At 38.5% G+C, this 21,426-nt stretch overlaps 3 protein-coding genes across 3 annotated transcripts; 2 read left to right on the plus strand and 1 right to left on the minus strand.

Annotated features, from left to right (window-relative positions):
- Nucleotides 1-3,479: 3,479 nt before the first annotated feature.
- LOC139289148 (galactose-specific lectin nattectin-like) lies at nt 3,480-6,571 on the plus strand. The gene is made up of 7 exons (XM_070910675.1): nt 3,480-3,518; nt 3,839-3,904; nt 4,746-4,767; nt 4,971-5,065; nt 5,236-5,370; nt 5,638-5,749; nt 6,461-6,571. The coding sequence occupies exons 2-7, from the start codon at nt 3,839-3,841 to the stop codon at nt 6,526-6,528; spliced, it is 498 nt and encodes a 165-aa protein (XP_070766776.1). The 5' UTR covers nt 3,480-3,518; the 3' UTR covers nt 6,529-6,571.
- A 2,457-nt stretch (nt 6,572-9,028) lies between these two features.
- Nucleotides 9,029-11,559, minus strand: LOC139289522 (galactose-specific lectin nattectin-like). The gene is made up of 5 exons (XM_070911139.1): nt 11,490-11,559; nt 10,525-10,628; nt 10,190-10,324; nt 9,645-9,756; nt 9,029-9,090 (listed from the first exon to the last, which is right to left on the minus strand). The coding sequence occupies exons 1-5, from the start codon at nt 11,557-11,559 to the stop codon at nt 9,029-9,031; spliced, it is 483 nt and encodes a 160-aa protein (XP_070767240.1).
- Nucleotides 11,560-18,026: 6,467 nt separating this feature from the next.
- On the plus strand, nt 18,027-21,223 carry LOC139288754 (galactose-specific lectin nattectin-like). The gene is made up of 6 exons (XM_070910158.1): nt 18,027-18,063; nt 18,349-18,418; nt 19,014-19,117; nt 19,267-19,401; nt 20,372-20,483; nt 21,019-21,223. Exons 2-6 carry the CDS (start codon nt 18,349-18,351, stop codon nt 21,078-21,080), a joined length of 483 nt encoding a protein of 160 aa, XP_070766259.1. The 5' UTR covers nt 18,027-18,063; the 3' UTR covers nt 21,081-21,223.
- The last annotated feature ends 203 nt before the right edge of the window (nt 21,224-21,426 follow it).

The raw sequence follows: 21,426 nt of genomic DNA on the forward strand, positions 1-21,426 counted from the left end.
AATCCACCCCAGAATACTGTTAAATGCATAATCAGCTTTCTAATAAGTATCGTCTTTAGCTTCAGCTTGCCATTAGCAATGCACATAGCAGATTTTTAAAGTTGGGGAATAGATCTCTCTTACAATAGTGAGCTTTTCTTCTTGAATTGTTCATTTGTCAATCTTAAGTAATTGGGTCCCTAAAATTCTAGACAACGACGTAGTGAATGCACCAAAAACTTGCAGCTCTGGAAATCTTACATGTGGCAGTTTAGAGCCCTAAAAGAAATAGGTAAAGGTAAAGTTTTTGCTGAAACATATAATGTAGTTCATTAGAAAATAACTTAGACCTGCAAGATAAACTGCTGGTTCAGAGGCAGGCTGGTGCTCTTGCATACAAGAAAATGTTCTTAAATTCATTGGTGTGTCACTGAAATGAAAAGCATCTACATTTGTCCCTTGAATTTTTGTTTAAGCGTGTTCCAACAGAGGACTGAATCTCCATTTCACTTTAAACAAACAAACCCAATCCCCCTACCTTAAAGTAGTCTGAGAAAAAGTATATACAGTACATAGGCAACCAGAATACTGTCAGATATATTTTAATCCAGTATGTAGTGTAATATCATCTGTCCAGATTGGATCTCTGCCTGTCTGTCTCTTTCACACTCTCCTCTCTGTCACTTCTCCTTTCATTTGGTCTCTGAACAAAATTCTGAGGACAGTCCCATTCAAACTTGGGGCGGCACCAGATAACTGCCTTCCTCATTCTTCTGCTTACCTCTGCAAGGACAGTGAAAAGGAGACACAACACTTCCTTCTGTTTTCAGTGTTTTCCCCTCGACTGTTGCACTTTCTACTTTGGGGGAATATCATCATGCTTTTATCTGCAGAAAAGTTGCTTCAGTACTGAAGACACTGAACAGGTTTTACAGAAACAGAAGGTTTTACACCTGTGTTTGGCATGAAAGGCTAATTGATATTAACACTGGTCACTGGCTGAGCACAGTCGAGATTGTACAGTGGAACATCTTTACTTTGAACTTGTCAGACCTGCTCACTACAGCTCTCTGTCCATATTTATTCTTTGTAGTCCACACACAACCCTACACAAGTAAGTAAATAGTGTGCTCAGTGTACTGCATGAAAGTGTACTAACGGAAGAATCCAAATTGAGACACAGCACAAGGTCCACCTGTCTTTCTTATTAGCAAAGAGCAGCGTACAAAACATTCAGGTAGCAGCATCTCATTTCCGTGAGTAACTTGATGGCCAAAATTTAAACTTGGCTGTTGGTGCGTTTGTGTGCTCTCTGCAGCCGCTGTCTGTACTCAGCCAAAGGTCTTCAGATCGTATTGTATAACTGAAGCTTAGAAACATTGCATTTTAGCACAGTCGGAAGTAAATCAGAATCAGAAGGTCAGTTTTAAACATTACTGACACTGCGTTTCAACATCAGCACACATGAGCACATGATATAAAAATGCAACCATGGATAATATGGTTGTATTTTCTACTGCTAATTATTGTTGCCCTGCAGGTTTGCTTCTATAGACATATTTAAATATATATCTATGAAGCAGTGATTGTACAACCAAGATGTTTCAAGTCAAACAATGTCATCATAAAGCACCTGAGAGGTTTGCTCAAATAAGATGTCACCAAGTTTAAATACTTTTAGCTGTAGTGACAAAATCAAAATCTACCTTTTGATATGTTTTATACTCAAACTACACACACACACACACACACACACACACACACACTCTCTCTCCTGGCAACCCTGTCTCCTACAAATTACATGTATATACAACAAATTTGCAACAGCTAATATGTTTTTTTTAATGAAATGTAATGCAGACCGGATTACATTTTATATTAACATTAATTAATAACGAGGAGGTATCCACTTGTAGTGACTACAGCATTACAAAACTTTTTTTAAGGTTATGTTTAGGCACTGGCAGTACTTGGTTGAGTTTAGGGAATGATGACTGTCTGGTTTAATACAGAAAAAGTCCACAGCGACTTCAGACACAACGTGTTTATTAACACTTAACCGAAACCACAGTCTTTCTCTAACCATAACCAAAGTGCCTAAACTTAAACCTAAACCACAGATGGGACTTAGTAGGAAAACTACGGTTTCTGGTGGCACAAATCTGCACTTTATATCCCTGATATCCACTCCAACCATGTCCCTGCGACTCTGGTAGGGTTCATAAATGGAGCCTCATTCACTCAAAATACGTTTGATGATATATATAGTATATTATGTGTATTAGTTCATCAGAGGCGCTTCTGTAGCTTACTATCAGAGGGATGTCAGAGGACTGAGTGTTGCCTCTGTGCTGAAATTGCATTGTGCTGCATTCACACAATGTCGGCATAATGAGAAGAACAGGAAAACCTCCCTGAGTTGTGAGTGTTCACGCATTATTTCAAGGTGTCAGTGGAGGCTTTGCAACCATTTTGTCAATGGATTGGTGACTCTTGCTGTATTTCTTTCCACCAAGTGGGAGATATCATTGCTGTCAAAAATTGCTCATAACTCACACTTGGTATTACAACTGGGAAGCTAAGTTTTTCCAACTCTGTTCCTTGTGATTATGCTTTAAACGATATAAACAGGATCATTCTGATTAAACACTATTAAGGGTTTGCTCAAAGGCAACTAACTTGTCTCAGCTATATTACAGCAGTGTGGGTCTGTTTCACGTTTTTCAGTGTTGTGTATGACAAGTGTTTGGTTATGACTAAAACTGACAGTTTGATTCATAAAGCACAGAGCCAGTTCAGATGAAGACCTGATAAGCTGATTACATACTATGTGTGATGATATCAAACACACCTGACACATGACAAGTGTATGGCAGTGCTTGTTTCTCTATGGCAGTTGCAGGATTGTAGGAAGGGAGGAACACATTGTAGGATTTCTAAAGGGAGTTTTGTGCAGTGGCCTTCAGAAGTGCTGAAAGTGAGGCAGGGCCATGAGAAAAACATAATTATTTAATATTTTTCAAGGCAGCTATGCGTGGTGACACCACACCACATGTGAATTTTGATGTGTTGAATGGCTTGTTAATGTGGGTAGTTATTTAGAGGTATTAAGAGGTATGCACATTGACCAGGGTGCAAAACATATACAGCTCAATGATGTTGATGATGATGATGTGCTTTATTTCCTGAAAGTCCCTATTTTAAAGTATTAGTAGATTGCACCTGACTGTTTAAACAAACTAAAATCGCAAACACCCCACAGGGTAGCATCACTCCAGACTCATGTTTGAGTTTCTAAAGTAAATGCTGTAGCAGATATCTGTGTACATACCTATGCTTCAAACATTGTTTAAAGAACAATAAGTGACCTAATAGACTACTCATTATTCATTACAATAAACAAACAATATCCTTTGGTCAGAGAAAGACACGTTGCAGGTGTGTGAGTCGAAGGTATATAAACACTGGATTTCCCTCTCAAAGACACCCTGCTACCTGCTACTGCTGCAAGTGGAACCTCATCTGATCATCACAACAGGGTGCGGCTCTCATTCCTACCTTTCATCATAGCATCAGCTGTGTTGATTCAAATCTATAGAAATCATTTTTCATCTGTTAATTATTACATTTAGTTTTCACTTCAAGGGAAATCCCCTTTTCATATATAGTTCTGAACAAGGTCTTGTTTCTGCTAAACTTGCTAACTTTTTTGTTTATTTGATCTTTAATATTTAATAGCACTGCTATAATAAGTATTTTTGAAATTGTCATTTTAACTTTGTAATTTAAATTCACATTTAAACAATGCACATACTTATCTATGGTGCATGACTTCATTAATAAGTGAGTCTTTACACAGATGGCATCAGCTCTTCATTTCATTGCGGCCCTCTGTTTGACCAGTGGACTGTGGATTAGAGCAAATGTAAGTAATAAGCACACTAAAATATTAATTTTTTTAAAGATATTTGGTGGTACAACACATAAATGGCCCAACATCACACTTTCAACATGACTGGCATTAATACAATTTTAATGTGTTAATGTTTTATTGATATTTGCAACAAAAGCAAGTGAACAAAACACATTTTGATGAATAAAACTCAGTGACCAGACACTTTTATTTTTTAATTCAAATTCAAAACAAAGTTAAAACTTAAGGCAAATCCAGGATGAGTTCAATACTAAAGAGGCTATCTTTACAGGGTGTGACGGTGTGTGTATTCATCCCGAACCATTTGCTATAGGACGTTCGGTTCCACTGTATGGGAGCATTATGGTTTACCAGTTGGTTACAATGGAATAGGAAACGATTAGTGTCAAACTGTATGTGGACAGAAGTCTGGTATGTCTGTGGAAACACTTAAAATATGACATTTACGACGATACCACCTGAATGTGTCGATTACCGGAACAAGACAAAACCAGACTGGAAGGTGAGTGCTTCTCCCCACAGCGTTCAGGCAGCGTCTCACTGCAGATTTGGCCTGTGTGAAAGTAATAATAGCTCATGCTACAGGAGCGTTTATTGCTGCAGATATGTGACTGTACTCTGACCATATGATTAACTTCTGTATTCACTACAACAAAGTACTTGAGCCTTCCTACAATGTGCCTTCACGTCTGCATGTTAATCAGTCCGTTGTGCCTGACCTTTATAAACCAGCACAAGCTGCAGTTGTTCAGGAATTATAAACGGTTCTATGATGGAACATAACTGACATTTGTGTTTCTTACCGTGAAATCCCTATTTTTTATCCTCACAGGCACATGGTGAGACACAATCAGGTTGGTACTTCTCAGAGTGGTGGAGGTGAAATACTGTAGCTGGCACTTTGTGACTGTACTAAAGTTACAAATAGAGGCTCCTTGCTTGACTGTTTCTACTTGTTGGACTGTCAAGATTGTGCTGGGGGACAAGATTATCAGACTTTGGTCCTTGGAGGCTTTTTGCATGATTGTCCCTCTAATAATTTGCAATTGTATTATAGATAATTGCTGTGAAACTTGCCCTCCTGGTTGGACTGCATTTGGCCACCATTGTTACATGTTCCACCACAGTGAAAAGCAGTGGGCTGATGCTGAGGTACATTTTCAAACAAAATCAGTTATAACTGCCACACTGTATTTGTGGTATATGCTGTAAACCTGCTGTTCTTACGAGGATCACTCAGTAGTAGAAGTCCTCATATGTAAGTCTTTATATGAGTGAGACATTCAAACTGCTTCTGCTTCACACATTGTCTCCTTCATCAGAGTTTCTGCACTTCTCTCGGTGGGAATCTGGCTTCCCTCCATACCACAGCTGAGTACAAGTTCCTCAGAGAGTTGATTCACAGAGTGACTGGCTCACATAAAGTAACTTGGGTTGGAGGCAATGATGCAGCAAAGGTGAGCATTTTAGTAATAAACAGGATCTGATGCAGCTATTCCCTGTGCTCCTGATATTGATTATTGATCAATAGATGGATAGTATTGATATTCTGTATGTAATTTGGTCGTTGCATTAAGAGAGATTAATCCCTCGAGAGTCTGACAAGAGTGATGTGGACTACTAGATAGCATAAGTCCACCTATTCTTTCTGGTACATGCTGTAATTTATCTTTGATAAAAGACAATGATTGGTGTGAGCTGACATTTAAATCTTTTTCTTTCAGGAGCGTGTGTGGCTGTGGAGTGATGGTTCCAAATTTGACTTCAAAGGCTGGGCTAAACGGGAACCCAACAACAGTGGTGGAAAAGAGAACTGCATGGAGATTAACTTTAGAGGTACAAATTGATCTGTTGATAATAGATAGAACTAGAGACCATTGTGATGGGATCACATCAGCTGCAAAGCCATCAACATGTTGACGTTCTGACATATGATTACCCAGTAGACATTACTATAGTATTATATGAGTACCCAGAACTCATGGTAAATGGCCCCTTTTGTACTTCCTACCCCACTACTTCCGGTGCCCTTGCTCAGACCACACCCCTCTTCAAACCTTCACAGACAAATACACAACTGGCGAAGTTCTCAAAACTGCTTCTGTGGTAGTTCCCGGTCTCACAAGGTGAACAAAAACACCAGCCACATGTTGCCATGGCTAGCTTGATTATCTTGCTTGATCGATGGATATAAAGGGGTATCATCTGCATAACAATGAAAGTTTATGGAGTGTTTACATATATAAGGTGAATAGAATAAATCGAAGCACAGAACCTTGTGGAACTCTGTAACTAACTTTGGCATGCATGGAGGATTCCTTGTTAACATGTGTAGCCTTACATCGTCAACTGTATTTTGTCTTATTTATACATTGGATTTTTTTTTTCTTTTTGGTTGTTTCTCTGTTTTTTAGTATGTGCTTTAATTTTCATTTTATAACCCAGTGCTATATAAAGAAAGTTTTACTTTACAATTTCAATGTGAAAACTTTGTAGCAGAGGCCTCGAACATGCTATAATTGTTTCTTTTTTTATATCTGTGTACAGGAAAAGATTATGTCAACGATAGCAATTGTCATGAGAAGAGATCTTTTGTTTGTGGCAAGCACCTGTGAAGATCCCCACATGTGCTGACACATCTGCCATGAGGATATCACATCCCCACTGATGTCACTTCTACCAGGATGTAAAGTCTCGATGACATCGCTGTTGGAAGACCTATTGACAGTTCTGATTCAGTTTCAGTTGATTCAGTAAACAAATATATCCCGTTCTGCAATCTGTTTCACCTGTTTATACTACCACCTAATGCACCAAAGCTCAATATTTCTATAAAACAGTTTTCAAACACTTTAAATCAATCAATTGAATTCACCTCAGATTGTACTTTCATATAAAGAGATATGTTGTTACGTGCCACCCTTTGGCAGCACTAGGGGACTAACAACAACTTTACCATTGACCCAATCACAATCACAGTGAGACACCTTTAAAACTACCATGGGATTTATTACATAAAGACATGCACAACCAAAACACTAAATCAAGACAACTATAAAAGGCACAAAGTCAAAACACAGAATCTACACAAAAATCCCAGACTGAGAGGCAACAAGCTTAGCAGTCCTACACCAGGAGCCTCTCTCTTCTGATGCTGGTTAAGGATCTTTTAAGCACACCCGGGCCAGGCCAGGTGCACCTCATTTGGCAATCACGATGAACACCTGGGCAGAGCAAGGCAGAAGAGGAAACAGGGACAAATACAGGGAAACACATACAGCTGTGACATACATCAAATAATAAAATCACACACCAGAAATACACATACATACTGTGCACTGCTTACAGTACACATGGTTGCAATAAAAATGGCTTGATCAAACACTCCACTTGTAAAATCTGCATAAAATCAGTTCAACATGTGTGAAAATTACACACAACCATGCTGATCTTCTGACACCTAGACGACATTGCAACATGGAATGTCAGGACCATGTTGCACCATATGAGGAAAGACATATTATTACCTTACTCTTGAATTCAAAATCAGCCCCATATTTATGAACATAAACACATCTGGATATATAATTGATTAATTACCATAAACACAACCTCATTAACAAGATTTTAACTGCCAAGAAAAGTCAGAAGCAAGAGTGGAGAGAACATCCCACCCTGCCAGTCTTTGCTGCTATGAAAAGAGTGAGATAAAGCTTAACCTCACTTTTAACAGCATCTGATGAGCATACTGATACAAAGGAATTCTGAGACAATAATTTGGTACTATAAATACATTTTATTACAATTGGTCATGATTGATTTGAGCAAAAACCTTAGAGGCAAACACATGAAAGGCGACTATGATAGGAAAGAAAAGATTTGTATACAGTATCTGTGCCATTCTGGCCCTTAACCAAAGTTTAATTAAAAACTTGCAAATTTGAACACCTTGACACAACTTCTGGAGATAATATCTCATGTAGTCTTTCCATGCAGATTCTCTCCAAAATAAATAGTCACTCTGAATTTAATTTCATATTTACCCTGCCGGATTTTATACAAATTCCCTGCCATGGGTTTGTAGTTTTCAATGGTGTATTTTAGAATAGATATTTTGTACAAATTCATTAAATAGCTACTCACTTAATTACGGGATAACAGTCTTCTCTGTCCAATCAAAACCCAGAAAACATTAATTAAATTGCAAAGTAATAGAACAAATCTCAGCAATTTAATAACTAGCACTATCAAAGTCCACCAAGCATTAAGTAAAAAGACTATTTCCGTTCAGCTTTCAATGGTTGTTATTGGCACAGGACAGCAAAGCAAGAATGAAGTGTCCAAATCAAATCAAATAAATTCAAACATTATTTTTATTGCACCTTTTGTGCTTAAAAATAAAATAAAATACAACAATACAATAAAAAAAACAACAACAATATAATGAAAATAAACTTATCTGGAAGAGTAGGACACTGGTTGGGGGTACTATACCTGTCAGTTTGCAGGGTCAGCGTTAAAAACTCCTTACAGAAATCTCACTGGGGAATGAACCTCTCCTGATCTCTCAGGCTTTTGATGGTAAAAAAACCAAAAACGGATAAAAATGTATAAGAGGAGTACCTGAAAATACTTTTGTGTTCTGGTATGCTTATCACACCATGCACGTTAATGACGTAGAGTTTATTTGACACTTGTATCAGCAGATGCAGGCAGAGGGAAATATCTCTATCCTTGTTGAACTGGATGACTTGTCCGGGCTGTTAAATAATTGTAAAGCAGCTTATGTCTATGGTAATTTATACTGTAAATTTATATGTGTAGATATAAACTATAAATGAAGAGATAAAATAAACTAAATGATTAATCAGTTGATTGATCAATTTGTTGACTGAATGTTTTTCAAAATGTACATATAGAAATGTTAAGCTTTAGCATAAGATAGTAATATAAAGAGGTGAGACAGATTGTTGAACAGGATTCATCTGTTTATTGATTCATTTGAAATCAAATCAGAACTGTCAATATATTGTCCAGCAGTGATGTCATCGAGGCTGTACGTCCTGGTGCATGTGACATCATTATGGCAGATGTATCAGCATATGGCGGGGATCTTCACACGTGCTTGCCACAAACAAAAAATTTCTTATGGGTGCATCTGTCATCATTGGGAGCACCTAGAGTTTAAAGGTTAACAAACAATTAAGGCAGCAGTAAATTATTTAAATTATTGATAAATCTTATAATTATTTTCTCAATTGATTGATTCATCATTTGGTTTATACAATATCAGAAGTTGTCACAATTTCCTGAAGCCCAAGTTGACATATTCATCAGCTTGTTTTAGCCAACAAACAGTTTACTATCAAAGTAAATATTTTTAGTAAATATATTTCTTTTAAGGGGCTTGCTTAAAAATGTCTGAAAGAATCAATCACTTATCAAAATTGTTGCAAATTGTTTCTCTTGATTTAGTCAATTGACTGATTACTTAACTAATAGTTTCAGGTCTACAAACAAACTGTAATACTCTCGAAGCCTCTGCTTCAAATGTTTGACAAGTGTCTTTTAATAAAATGTATAAATAACAAACATTCATATTCCAGATTATATATATATATCAGGTGATCAGTTACAGAAGATAACTTTTCCTTTCTTGAATATTGAGAATGTCCACATTGCTGCTAAAGAAAAATGACATGCAAGAGAGCAACAGATAATCAGTGCGTACCGATGTAGTTCATCTCCATGCAGTTGTCTACTTTGCCACCGTTGCTGGGCTCCCCGGGACCCCACAGCTTGAAGTCAAACTTGGTCCCATCCGTCCACATCCACACACCCTCCTGAAAGAAAGTTTTAAGGGTCAATTCAAGTGAAGATATATACACTAGAAAATGAAATGGATGTCTTGGTTTGTCAAAATAACGCACAGACTGGGTAACCTGGTGGTGTAGCAGTTACACGTTACCATGTAATTGGCCAAAGGTCAGTGACCTTTTTTATTTGTGATCCCCCTCATATCCCGTCACCTCTCCACTGTGTGGTATGAAATGAATAAAAACACAATCAACATTAAAAAAATTATTGACAGAGAGGTCTGTAGATAATGATTGGTTACAGTATGTAAAGAGTAGGTTGATTTTAGGCTTCACATAATCCAAATCACACCTGTCAGACTCTCAACAATGTGACCACCAAATTAAGAACAGAATATATACAATATCAGGCACGCAGGGGATAGTTGCATCGTGTCATGTTTATTGTTAAATCGCTCACCTTTGCTGTGTCATGGCCTCCAACCCAAGCTCGTCTATTTTCGTTAGTCGCTGTGTGGATTGTCTTTTTGAGGAAGTCGTACACGTCTTTGTTGGGGATCGAGGCCAGATTCCTGCCGAGGGCAATGCAGGCAATCTAATGAGGAAGACAACGTGTGAAACGGAAAAAAGAAACAAAAAATCATTGAGAGATGGAATACGTTAAATGAGGACATAGAAGTGAGAGTTTGGTTTACGGCTTCTTCCACTGAATGATTCTTATAAGAACAAACTAGTTTAAAGCAAATGTCATGAATACAGTTAGGCAGTTAGAACTCATATTGTTCCATAAAGTACCTCTGCATCAGCCCAGTCCTTTTGAACGTGATTGTACATGTAACAGTGATCGTCAAACTGAGTCCAACCAGAAGGGCAGGTCCTACAGGTGTCACAGCAAAGGTCTGTAGATGATTAGAAGGACAATAAGACAGATTGATTAATCTGGCTGGCAACACATAAGTGTGACAGGAGGAAAATTAGAGTCATATTTCTCTTTTGAAATTGACTTAAAGAATGGGTTCAGGTTTATGCAAGTCTCATGTCATATGTACTTTGAGAGTTATTGATTTCTGTATTCATTGCTGTCATCCATACTGATACCCTGATGGAGTGACTACACTATAAGAAACATCCACAGTGCTTTATCAGTCTGAGTTTGACAAATCAAATGGATGTCTTTCAGTGTTAAGTGAAAAAGTCTAACTTTGGAAGACATCCACTTGATTTGTGAAACTCAGACTGCTGAAGCCTCATTTTAGCTTCAGATGACCCTTTTCTTTTAATGGCCGCTGTGAACAAGAGGAATGATTACAGCAACCAAAACCTGTTTCAGTATCCTTTAACTGAATAAGTACCTAAAGCCAATGGAACTCTATGCATAATATAAATCAACAAAGCTGTCCTGTTACAGCAGAAGAGCAGCAATCTTATAATAAAATATAGTTGAAAACATCAAAATAACTTCAACATCAGTCACAATGTACCAGCTACTGTATTATGACCCTTCACCTCCCAGACTTTGAGAAGTACCAACCTGAATCAGGACACGCCTGTGAACATAAAGAAAACATCATTAGCACTGAACTCAACTCGAACTTGATCTTTATTGTTTATTTATTCACTACCTTATATTGCACTGGTAGTTATTGTGAAGGACTTAGAAATAATGTTGGAAACATGATGTTGGGCTCCGGGACATGGTACTAGTGTTTAAAATTAGGTGTTATAACACAAAGATCTTTTTAGAATAGATATTTTATTACTTACATTTACTCCAATCCACAGTCCACTGGTCAAACAGAGGACCGCAATGAAATGAAAAGCTGATGCCATCTGTGTAAAGAAGTAATACACTATAGAGTATGTGTATATGCATTTTTTAAATGTTAAATTACAAAATTAAAATGATCAAAATGTCTCAAATAGCTATGCTATTTGGTGATATCGGAAGATTAAGTAAACTAATAGAGCTGGCTGGTATCGGGAGGCAGGGGCTCGCTAACAGTCAGGGTCCGGAAAGTTATCTGCCGCACTGGTGAGTAAGTATTTGTACCATAATAGTCATGTGTTTTACAAAAAATCCTGAGGGTCTCTACCACATGTTGGTGTCATTTACGGGTGCAGGAGCAGGAGGCCAGACTTCATGGACCGTGCAAAGCACAGGGTGTTTGCGGTAGAGAGTGAGGAGTCTGATGAGGTTCAAGTTAATTGAAATGAATATTGTTGAGCATCCGGTAGGTTTACAAAACCTTCAAATGTACTTTTATGTTTGATCCTTAAGTACATTTAATATCAAATTCAAACTATTTGGTATTTTACCAGTCGTCAAATGTTTTTACAAGCAATGCTAGAGTCACAATATGGATTGAAACAACAGTCAAATGTTACATCTGCCCCCACATACGGGGCGATTGTAACAGCACACATAATACCTTCATGTATATACCTGGCGGAGATCTGTACTCTACTGAGTGTATTCTTCTAGTTGTGATATTTGTTCATTTTCTCTATTGATGTTGGCCATAATCTTTGGATAGTGTGCACAGAGCAAGTCCCATCTGTGATAGTCAGCATTTCACTGCCGCCCACTTGCGACAGTTTTGTGTCTGTATTTACATATACAACATAAACAAAATGCTGTGTTCATCCCATCCGTTTATATGATGCTGCATATTTGGTTTACTGGTCTTCACTGGTTTTTCACTGAGTGAACATCACTCCCCATCACCTCCTTGACTACTTGCTGGTCTTAGGGGGCCTACACTCTGAAACAAGACGTGGTTTATCAGGTATAAAAATACAACACACAGAAACAATCAGTTATACACCTGATGGATATATATACTTAATAGTATTGCATGCAGTAACTACGATGAATTCCTTTTTATTTTAATGACAGATTTTGTACATACACAGGTATGTTACCTTCTATTACAGCAATTAAATGTTCAGTACTGAGAAACATGCAAACCGGACCCCGGGTGGATTCTGTGAATACTGCTGGGAGACTTGCTGACATCTCCCTTGAACAAACCTCTAACGAGTGTTTAATTAAGATGATTCTGTTTAATTTGAAACGTCATGTTTGAAAATGGGGAGAGGATCATAATGAGTAAATAGGCCAGCAGCAGCATTGTACTTAACATCATTACATGACTTTCTGTTTTATACTAAATGTCCAAAGAACACGGACACCCCGGTCCACATATGTACTCTAGGTTTGGACAAGACCCTTGATTTCCAAATGTGAGAAGTCTCAATGCTGCAGCATAAAAATATATTTTAGATAATGTTCCAACTTTGTGTCATCAGTTTGTGTTTGGCCTTTTCATGGTTCAACATGATAATGCTCCTGTGCACAATGCCAGGTCCATAAAGAAATGGGTTTCAGAGTTTAGTGTGAAGGAACTTGACCGGACTGCACAGAGCGCTGACCTCAACCCCATCCGACGCCTTTGGGATGAACTGGAACACCGACTGTGAGCCAGACCTTCATCCAACATCAGTTGGACCTCACTAATGCTCTGGTGTACTTCCCAGAGTTGGCAATCAAGGGTCTAGTCCAAACCTAGAGTACATATGTGGACCGGGGTGTCCGTGTTCTTTGGCCATTTAGTATAAAACAGAAAGTCATATAATGATGTTAAGTACAATGCTGCTGCTGGCCTATTTACTCATGGTGATCCTCTCCCCATTTTCAAATAGGATGTTTGAAATTAAACAGAATCATCTTAATTAAACACTCATTAGAGGTTTGTTCAAGGGAGATGTCAGCAAGTCTCCCAGCAGTATTCACAGAATCCACCCGGGGTCCGGTTTACATGTTTCTCAGTACTGAACATTTAATTGCTGTAATAGAAGGTAACATACCTGTGTATGTACAAAATCTGTGATGAAAATAAAAAGGAATTCATCGCAGATACTGCATGCAATACTATATATATATATATATATTTCTTGCGCCTCGCTCAGGTTCAATTAATGGTGCTCTGCTCCCTGTTCCAACTCTGCTCACATGCTCTGATAGCTACTGTACATCCTCACCACATTTGTGGTGCCTAGTTGCTAAAGCTGTTAGATAAATGAACTGAAGTGAAATCTACAATAGTTCCCTCTGAGATGTAGTGGAGTAGAAGTAGAAAGTGGCATGACAAGAAAATACAAGTACCCCAAGTTTGTACTATATTTGTACATGAGTACTTGAGTAAAAGTACATTCCACCACTGCACAGATCACCTGCAGTATGCAGACAGTTCCAAAGAGCAAGTTTCTTGTGCCAAAGCTGTCAATAGTTTCTATTGTGGACTACTGAAAACAACACTACTGCATGGAATCACTATCTGTTCCACAACACAGGAGAGTAGGGGTGGGAATCACCAGAGGTCCCACCATATGATATTATCTTAATACTTAAGGCACGATACCATAGTATTGCGATATGCTGAGTATTGCAATACCTTGTGATTTTTCAACTGCAAATTATGTCCCCAAAGGAAAACTTTGTCAACATCGATTTTATCTAATGAGATAAAGTTTTCCGTCTGTTCAGTCTGTTTGTATTGTCTACATCGTCCAACTTCACTGAATGCAGGTATTTTGAACAATGCAACTTCAGCTAAAGTTATGCAGCCCCTTCAGCAACTGAGGAATTTGAAAGTAAATACATTTGAAGTACAGTACACTTAAACTGAAATTAAATAAAACGTGCTTTTAAATTAAAACAAAAAGAATGTGCTACTGTTTGCTGCTGGCTTTGAGACAGCCAAGAGGTAGCTGCAGGTCACCAGAGACACTATCTCCTCACCTGGAAGCACAACAAATGCAAACGTACAGTAAATGTCACAGACGAGGAAGTCTAACAAACCGCACGAACAGGTTCAACAAAAGCATCATTCCACAGAGACACATGATGATTATTTAAGTATTGTATTTAAGTATGAATCTGAGATACTTGTACTTTTCTTGAGTCTTTTCTTTTCGTGCCACTTTCTACTTCTACTCCACATTTCAGAGGGAAATATTGTACCTTTTACTTCACTACAATTATTTTAAACGGCTTTAGTTACGAGTTACTTTACAAATTAAGATTTTTGCATACGAAACATAAAGCGTTTATAAAATATGATAGAGAAAATTAAGAGAAGTAAAGGAGGAAAAGAGGTTCAGCCATTAAGAAAATTACAAAAACAACTGCCCACATTGATGCATATAAAACAACACTGTGCTCATAAAATGTGATTAGCTTTCAAATGTAATTATGATTCTATTCAGACAATGATTTAAGTTATTGTTATTGAAGTTACTGTGTCCTTTGACTCATTTCTCCAAGCGTTCAGTAGCTGGTCTGGATTGATAATCTCCTGCTAATAAATTGGCTGTGGCACACCTTCTGAATTCTCGGGTACATGTATCATCCATCAAGTGTCACAGTGTGATCTTCATTTCCCCTCAGCCCGTCTCCAGTCCCTGCTCACTTCTCCCGGGCCATGATCACACTTGACAGACACAGACAAAAGTATTGGGCCACTCCTCTTAATCATTGAATTCAGGTGTTTCATTCAGTCCCATTGCCACAGGTATAAAATCAAGCACCTAGCCATGCAGTCTGCCTTTACAAACATTTGTGAAAGAATGGGTCGTTCTAAAGAGTTCACTGAATTCGAACGTGGTACTGCAATAGGATGCCACCGTTGCAACAAGTCAGTTCGTGAAATTTCTTCTCTCCTAGATATTCCACGATCAACTGGAAGTGGTATTATTGCAAAGTGGAAACGTTTAGGAACCACAGCAGCTCAGCCACGAAGTGGCAGACCATGTAATGTTACGCGCTGACGCGCATAGTGGTAAAAGTCGCCAAAGCTCTGCTGACTCAACAACTGCAGAGTTCCAAACCAGCTCTGGCATTAATATCAGCACCAAAACTGTGTGCCGGGAGCTTCACGGCATGGGTTTCCATGGCCGAGCAGCTGCACGCAAGCCTTACATCACCGAGCACAATGCCAAGCGTCAGATGGAGTGGTGTAAAGCACGCCGCCACTGGAGCAGTGGAAACGAGTTCTGTGGAGTGACGAATCACGCTTCTCTATCTGGCAGTCTGATGGACGAGTCTGGGTTTGGCGAATGCCAGGAGAACGTTACCTGCCTGACTGCATTATGCCAACTGTAAAGTTTGGTGGAGGAGGGATGATGCTATGGGGTTGTTTTTCTGGGGTTGGCCTCGGCCCCTTAGTTCCAGTGAAGGGAAATCTTAATGCTTCATCTTACCAAGTCATTTTGGACAATTCTATGCTTCCAACTCTGTGGAAACAGTTGGGGGAAGGCCCTTTTCTGTTCCAGCATGACTGTGACCCAGTGCACAAAGCAAGGTCCATAAAGGCATGGTTGGATGAGTTTGGTGTGGAAGAACTTGGCTGGCCCACACAGAGCCCTGACCTCAACCTCACTGAACACCTTTGGGATGAACTAGAACGGAGATTGCGAGCCAGGCCCTCTCATCCAACATCAGTGTCTGAGCTCACAAATGCTCTTCTGGATGAATGGGCAAAAATTCCCACAGACACGCTCCAAAATCTTGTAGAAAGCCTTCCCAGAAGAGTGGACGTTGTTATACAGTATATCCTGGCTTAAGTTGCATAAGGTGGCAACAGTAGTGTAAGACTATCTTTGATCACTGCATTTGCAAAAATTTTACTTTTTCTTCTTCTTATGTGTTATCCTAAGGCTGTGTGCGCACTGTGGCCTAAGGTCTCTAAAACTGTGGGGTTCCCAAGTAAGTTGTTTCTGGATCAGGGGTTAAAGCAAGTTTAAAAACAGTAACATCAAAATATGAGACACCAAAAATTATGAAGTTTTGTCCAAAAATGGTGACCAAGAGTGTCCTCAGCAAATTAAAGCAAACATCGCAAAAACTTGAAAGGAAATGGCGCTCCACCAATTGGAAGAATCACGTTTAGCCTGGCAAGATAGTCTTAAAGCATAAAGGAAGGCCCTCCGTAATGCCAGAGCGTCCTATTGCTCATCATTAACAGAGGAAAATAAGAACCCCAGGTTTCTTCAGCACCGTAGCCAGGCTGACAGAGAGTCACTGCTCTGTTGAGCCATGTATTCCTATAACCCTCAGCAGTAATGACTTCATGAGCTTCTTTAAAGATAAAATTCAAAGTATTAGAAAAACAATTCATCACCTTCTGCCCTCAGGCGATACCGACTTAACTTCAAACACAGGAACCTCAGAAACAGAATCATCTTACTTAAACTAATTAATTAGAATAAAGATGCATTAAAATAAAAAGAATTAATCTTAGGTGCTGTATGTAATACTCTTAAGTACCTATACACATGAGAGGTGTAAATCTGTGTTGATTCAGTATGTTGCATTTTCATACCTGATAAACCACATGACTTGTTTCAGAGTGTAGGCCCACTAAGACCAGCAGAGTCAAGGAGGTGAAGGCTTGGGAAGTGATGTTCACTCACTGAAAAACCAGTGAAACCCCAGTAAACCAAATATGCAGCGTCATATAAGGGGTGAACATTTTAGCATTTTGTTTATGTTTTATGTCATCTGCAGTGTCTAAATTGGCCTACTGGTTTTGGAAATTGCGTTTAAGAGTCATTACAAATGAGGGCAAAAGGTTTGTTGTGAGTATATGACAGCAAATACCTGTTGAATATGAATCAGATGGAAACATGGGGTGGGGATAGCCATTTGTAGTTTGATCTGAAGAAAATCTACCATGGAGCTGCTTGTTTTCTTCCAATTTCAAAGCCTCTGCAAAAGACACCCTTCAGAAACCATGCAGCTTAGGTCTAATATTCTTTAAATACACATGGGGAAATATGGGAATCTTATAGAAGGTTTTGGTGCTCTGGTCATTTGAGCTTACATGTTCTAATGATGAACACTTATATGAAAAATGTGCAAAAGATGACATCATGAGCCTCATTCATGCGTAGTGTAATTTGACGTTTTGAAAGGACACAGCAGTCCACTCAACTTAACTGAACAAAAGCTCAGGTGACCCACTCCGACTGGCCGACAGACCAGCGTTGCCAAGTGTCAACCTTGAATTACAACTCTAATCTGAATTTCTGCCTACAAAGGCAGTTTATCTATATTTTTTCAACATTGTTTGAAGAGTATATTGGTCTTTCCTCCAGTCTGAGCTAATAGAGTACTCATTATTATTTACAATAATCAAACAATGTCTTGAGATCAGAGAAAGACGCATTGCAGGTGTGTGAGTTGAAGGTATATAAACACTGGGTTTCCCTCTCAAAGACACCCTGCTACCTGCTACTGCTGCAAGTGGAACCTCATCTGATCATCACAACAAGGTGCGACTCTCATTCCTACCTTTCATCATAGCATCAGCTGTGTTGATTCAAATCTATAGAAATTATTTTTCATCTGTTCATTATTACATTTAGTGTTCACTTCAAGGGAAATCCCCTTTTCATATATAGTTCTTTACAAGGCCTCGTTTCTGTGAAACCTGCTAACTGTCTTTGTTTCATTCATCCACAACAGTCATTTTAACTTTATAATCCAAGTTCACATTTAAAGAATGCACATGCTTATCTATGGTGCATTACTTCATTAATAACTGAGTCTTTACACAGATGGCATCAGCTCTTCATTTCATTGCGGTACTCTGTTTGACCAGTGGACTATGGATTGGAGCAAATGTAAGTAACACGCACACTAAAATATTTATTTTTAAAAGATCATTGGTGTCATAACACCTAAACTTCAAACACTAGTACCATGTCTTGGAGCCCAACATCATGTTTTCAACATTATTTCCAAGTTTTTTCTTCAAAATAACTACTGGTGATATATAAGGTAGTGACTAAATACACAATAAAATACTCAATAAAGATCAAGTTTGAGTTGAGTTCAGTGCTAATGATGTTTTCTTTATGTTCACAGGCGCGTCCTGATTCAGGTTGGTACTTGTCCGAGTCTGGGGGGTGAAGGGTCATAATACAGTAGCTGGGACTTTGTGACTGCTGTTCAAGTTATTTATAAGTTTTCAAATTTTTAAGAAACGTTTTTGTTTCTGCAGAATGAGGATTGTGGATGTTTCTTTTAGTGTAGTCACTCTATCAGGTTATCAGTATGGATGACAGCAATGAATACAGAGATAATTAACTCTCAATGTACCTATGACATGAGACTTGAATAAACCTGAACCCATTCTTTAAGTCAATTTCAAAAGAGGAACATGACTCTAATTTTCCTCCTGTCACACTTATGCATTGATTGTCATTGTAATCATCTACAGACCATTGCTGTGACACCTGTAAGACCTGCCCTTCTGGTTGGACTCAGTTTGACGATCACTGTTACATGTACAACCACGTTCAAAAGGACTGGGCTGATGCAGAGGTACTTTATGGAACGATATGAGTTCTAACTGCCAAACTATATTCATGACATTTGCTTTAATTCTTCTATGTCCTCATTTAACGTATTTCATCTCTCAATGATTTTCTTTTTTTTTTTTTATTCATTTCACACGTTGTCTTCCTCATTAGAGTGCCTGCATTGCCCTCGGTGGGAATCTGGCCTCGATCCCCAACAAAAAGGTGTACGACTTCCTCAAAAAGACAATCCACACAGCGACTAACGAACATAGACGAACTTGGGTTGGAGGCCATGACACAGCAAAGGTGAGCGATTTAACAATAAACATGACACGATGCAACTATCCCCTGTGTGCCTGATATGGAGTGCTGCAGGGATGACGGATTTTTGTAGGCCAACTCATTTATGGATTATTGCTGAAAATAAGATCTGTGGCAAACAAATGTTAATGACACTTACTCTTACTTACGTGTTGTTCAGCATGATAATCTTCACAATGAACACATGATTTTTGAAGCGGAAATGCAGTCGCCAGAAATAGAAAGCTAACGTTAGGCTACGGTTGCATGTCCAAGCGCGAGTATAAACACAACGAGGCTGTAAGAGCAGTCTAGTGAGTAGATGAGTTTCCACATTTGGCATGATGACATTTAACGTCCCCAACAACGTCCGTAATCTCATTTAGCCGCCTTTCATGAGAAACTTAAAAGCTTCAAAATTCAGGAGTGGGGTATTTACGCATTTTATGTCGTAGAACAAAACGTGAAAATCACTAAAGGTTGTGTTAACCACAGACCTTATTTCAGGAATCTGTCCAAAAACCCATTCAAGAAACCCCACTGACTTCGAGACAAATGAACCGGAAGTGCAAAAATGCCAACTCATTTCCTGGTTTTAGGGCTCATTCCTGCAGAACTCTACTGAATATGTTCTGTTTTTAATTTGGTGGTCACATTGTTGAGAGTCTGGCAGGTGTGATTTGGATTTTGGATGGATCATGTATAACAAAGGTTCCCTGACTGGAGGCCATTTACCTGGTAATGTGTTATACCGCTAAACCACCAGGTCACCCAGTCTCTGGGTTATTTCGACAAACCAGGACATCCATTTCATTTTTTAGTATCAAACTAAATTCTATTCAGCCTCATTGTGTTGGAGTGGTGGCTGACGTCTCAGCTGTGTATATCTCTTCACTATCAGCATGGTTAGAAGTCACTAAGGGTAAAATATCATTTTTGTGATTGGATTGAATTGACCCTCAAAACTTTCTTTCAGGAGGGTGTGTGGATGTGGACGGATGGGACCAAGTTTGACTTCAAGCTGTGGCGTCGGGGGGAGCCCAGCAACGGTGGCAAAAGAGAGCACTGCATGGAGATGAACTACCTCGGTACGCACTGATTATCTGTTTCTCTCCTGCATGTGATTTTTCTGTGGAAATTCTCAACATTCAAGAGAAGAAAAGTCATCTTTTGTAACTCATCCCCTGATATAATCTAGAATATGAATTGTGTTTTGTTATTTGTACATTTGATTGAAAAAAGCAAACACTTGTCAAACATTTGTAGCAGAGGCCTGTAGAGTATTAGAGTTTGTTGTTTGTAGACCTGAAACTATTAGTTAAGTAATCAATTAGTCGATTGACTGAATCAACAATTATAGTAAGCGATTAGATATTTAAGTAAAACAAATCATGAGTATTTGCTAGAATTCATCGTATTCTTTGAAGTTAAACTGAATATCTTTGGGTTTGTAGGATAAAACAAGCAGATGAATATCTCAACTTGGGCTTTAGAAAATTGTGACAACTTCTGACATTGCATAAACCAAATGATGAATCAATCAATCGAGAAGATTAATCAATAATTAAAATAATCTTTCTTTGTATGTATATCGTTTTTTGTTTGTTAACTTTTAAACTCTAGGTGCTCCCAACGACTTGAGCTGCAACCCAAAGCAATCTTTTGTTTGTGGAAAGCGCCTGTGAAGATCCCTGCCATGTGCTCATACAACTGCCATGATGATGTCACATCCCCACTAATGATGTCACATGCACCAGGATGTACAGCCTCGATGACATCACTGCAGGAAAATATATTGACAGTTCTGATTTGATTTCAAATAAATCAATAAACAGACACATTCTGTTCAACAATTTGTCTCACCTCTTTATATTACCATCTCATATGAAAGCTTAATACTTCTATCTCTACTATGTATACTTCAATTGATCAATCAACTGATTAATCATTTAGTCAATCAATTATTGTATCTCTTCATAGATGGTTTATACCTGCATTCGCAGTATAAAATTCTAACATTTTAAATGACCA

Source organism: Enoplosus armatus, chromosome 8 (genome assembly GCF_043641665.1).
Source record: "Enoplosus armatus isolate fEnoArm2 chromosome 8, fEnoArm2.hap1, whole genome shotgun sequence".
NCBI classification, from domain to species: Eukaryota; Metazoa; Chordata; class Actinopteri; order Centrarchiformes; family Enoplosidae; genus Enoplosus; species Enoplosus armatus.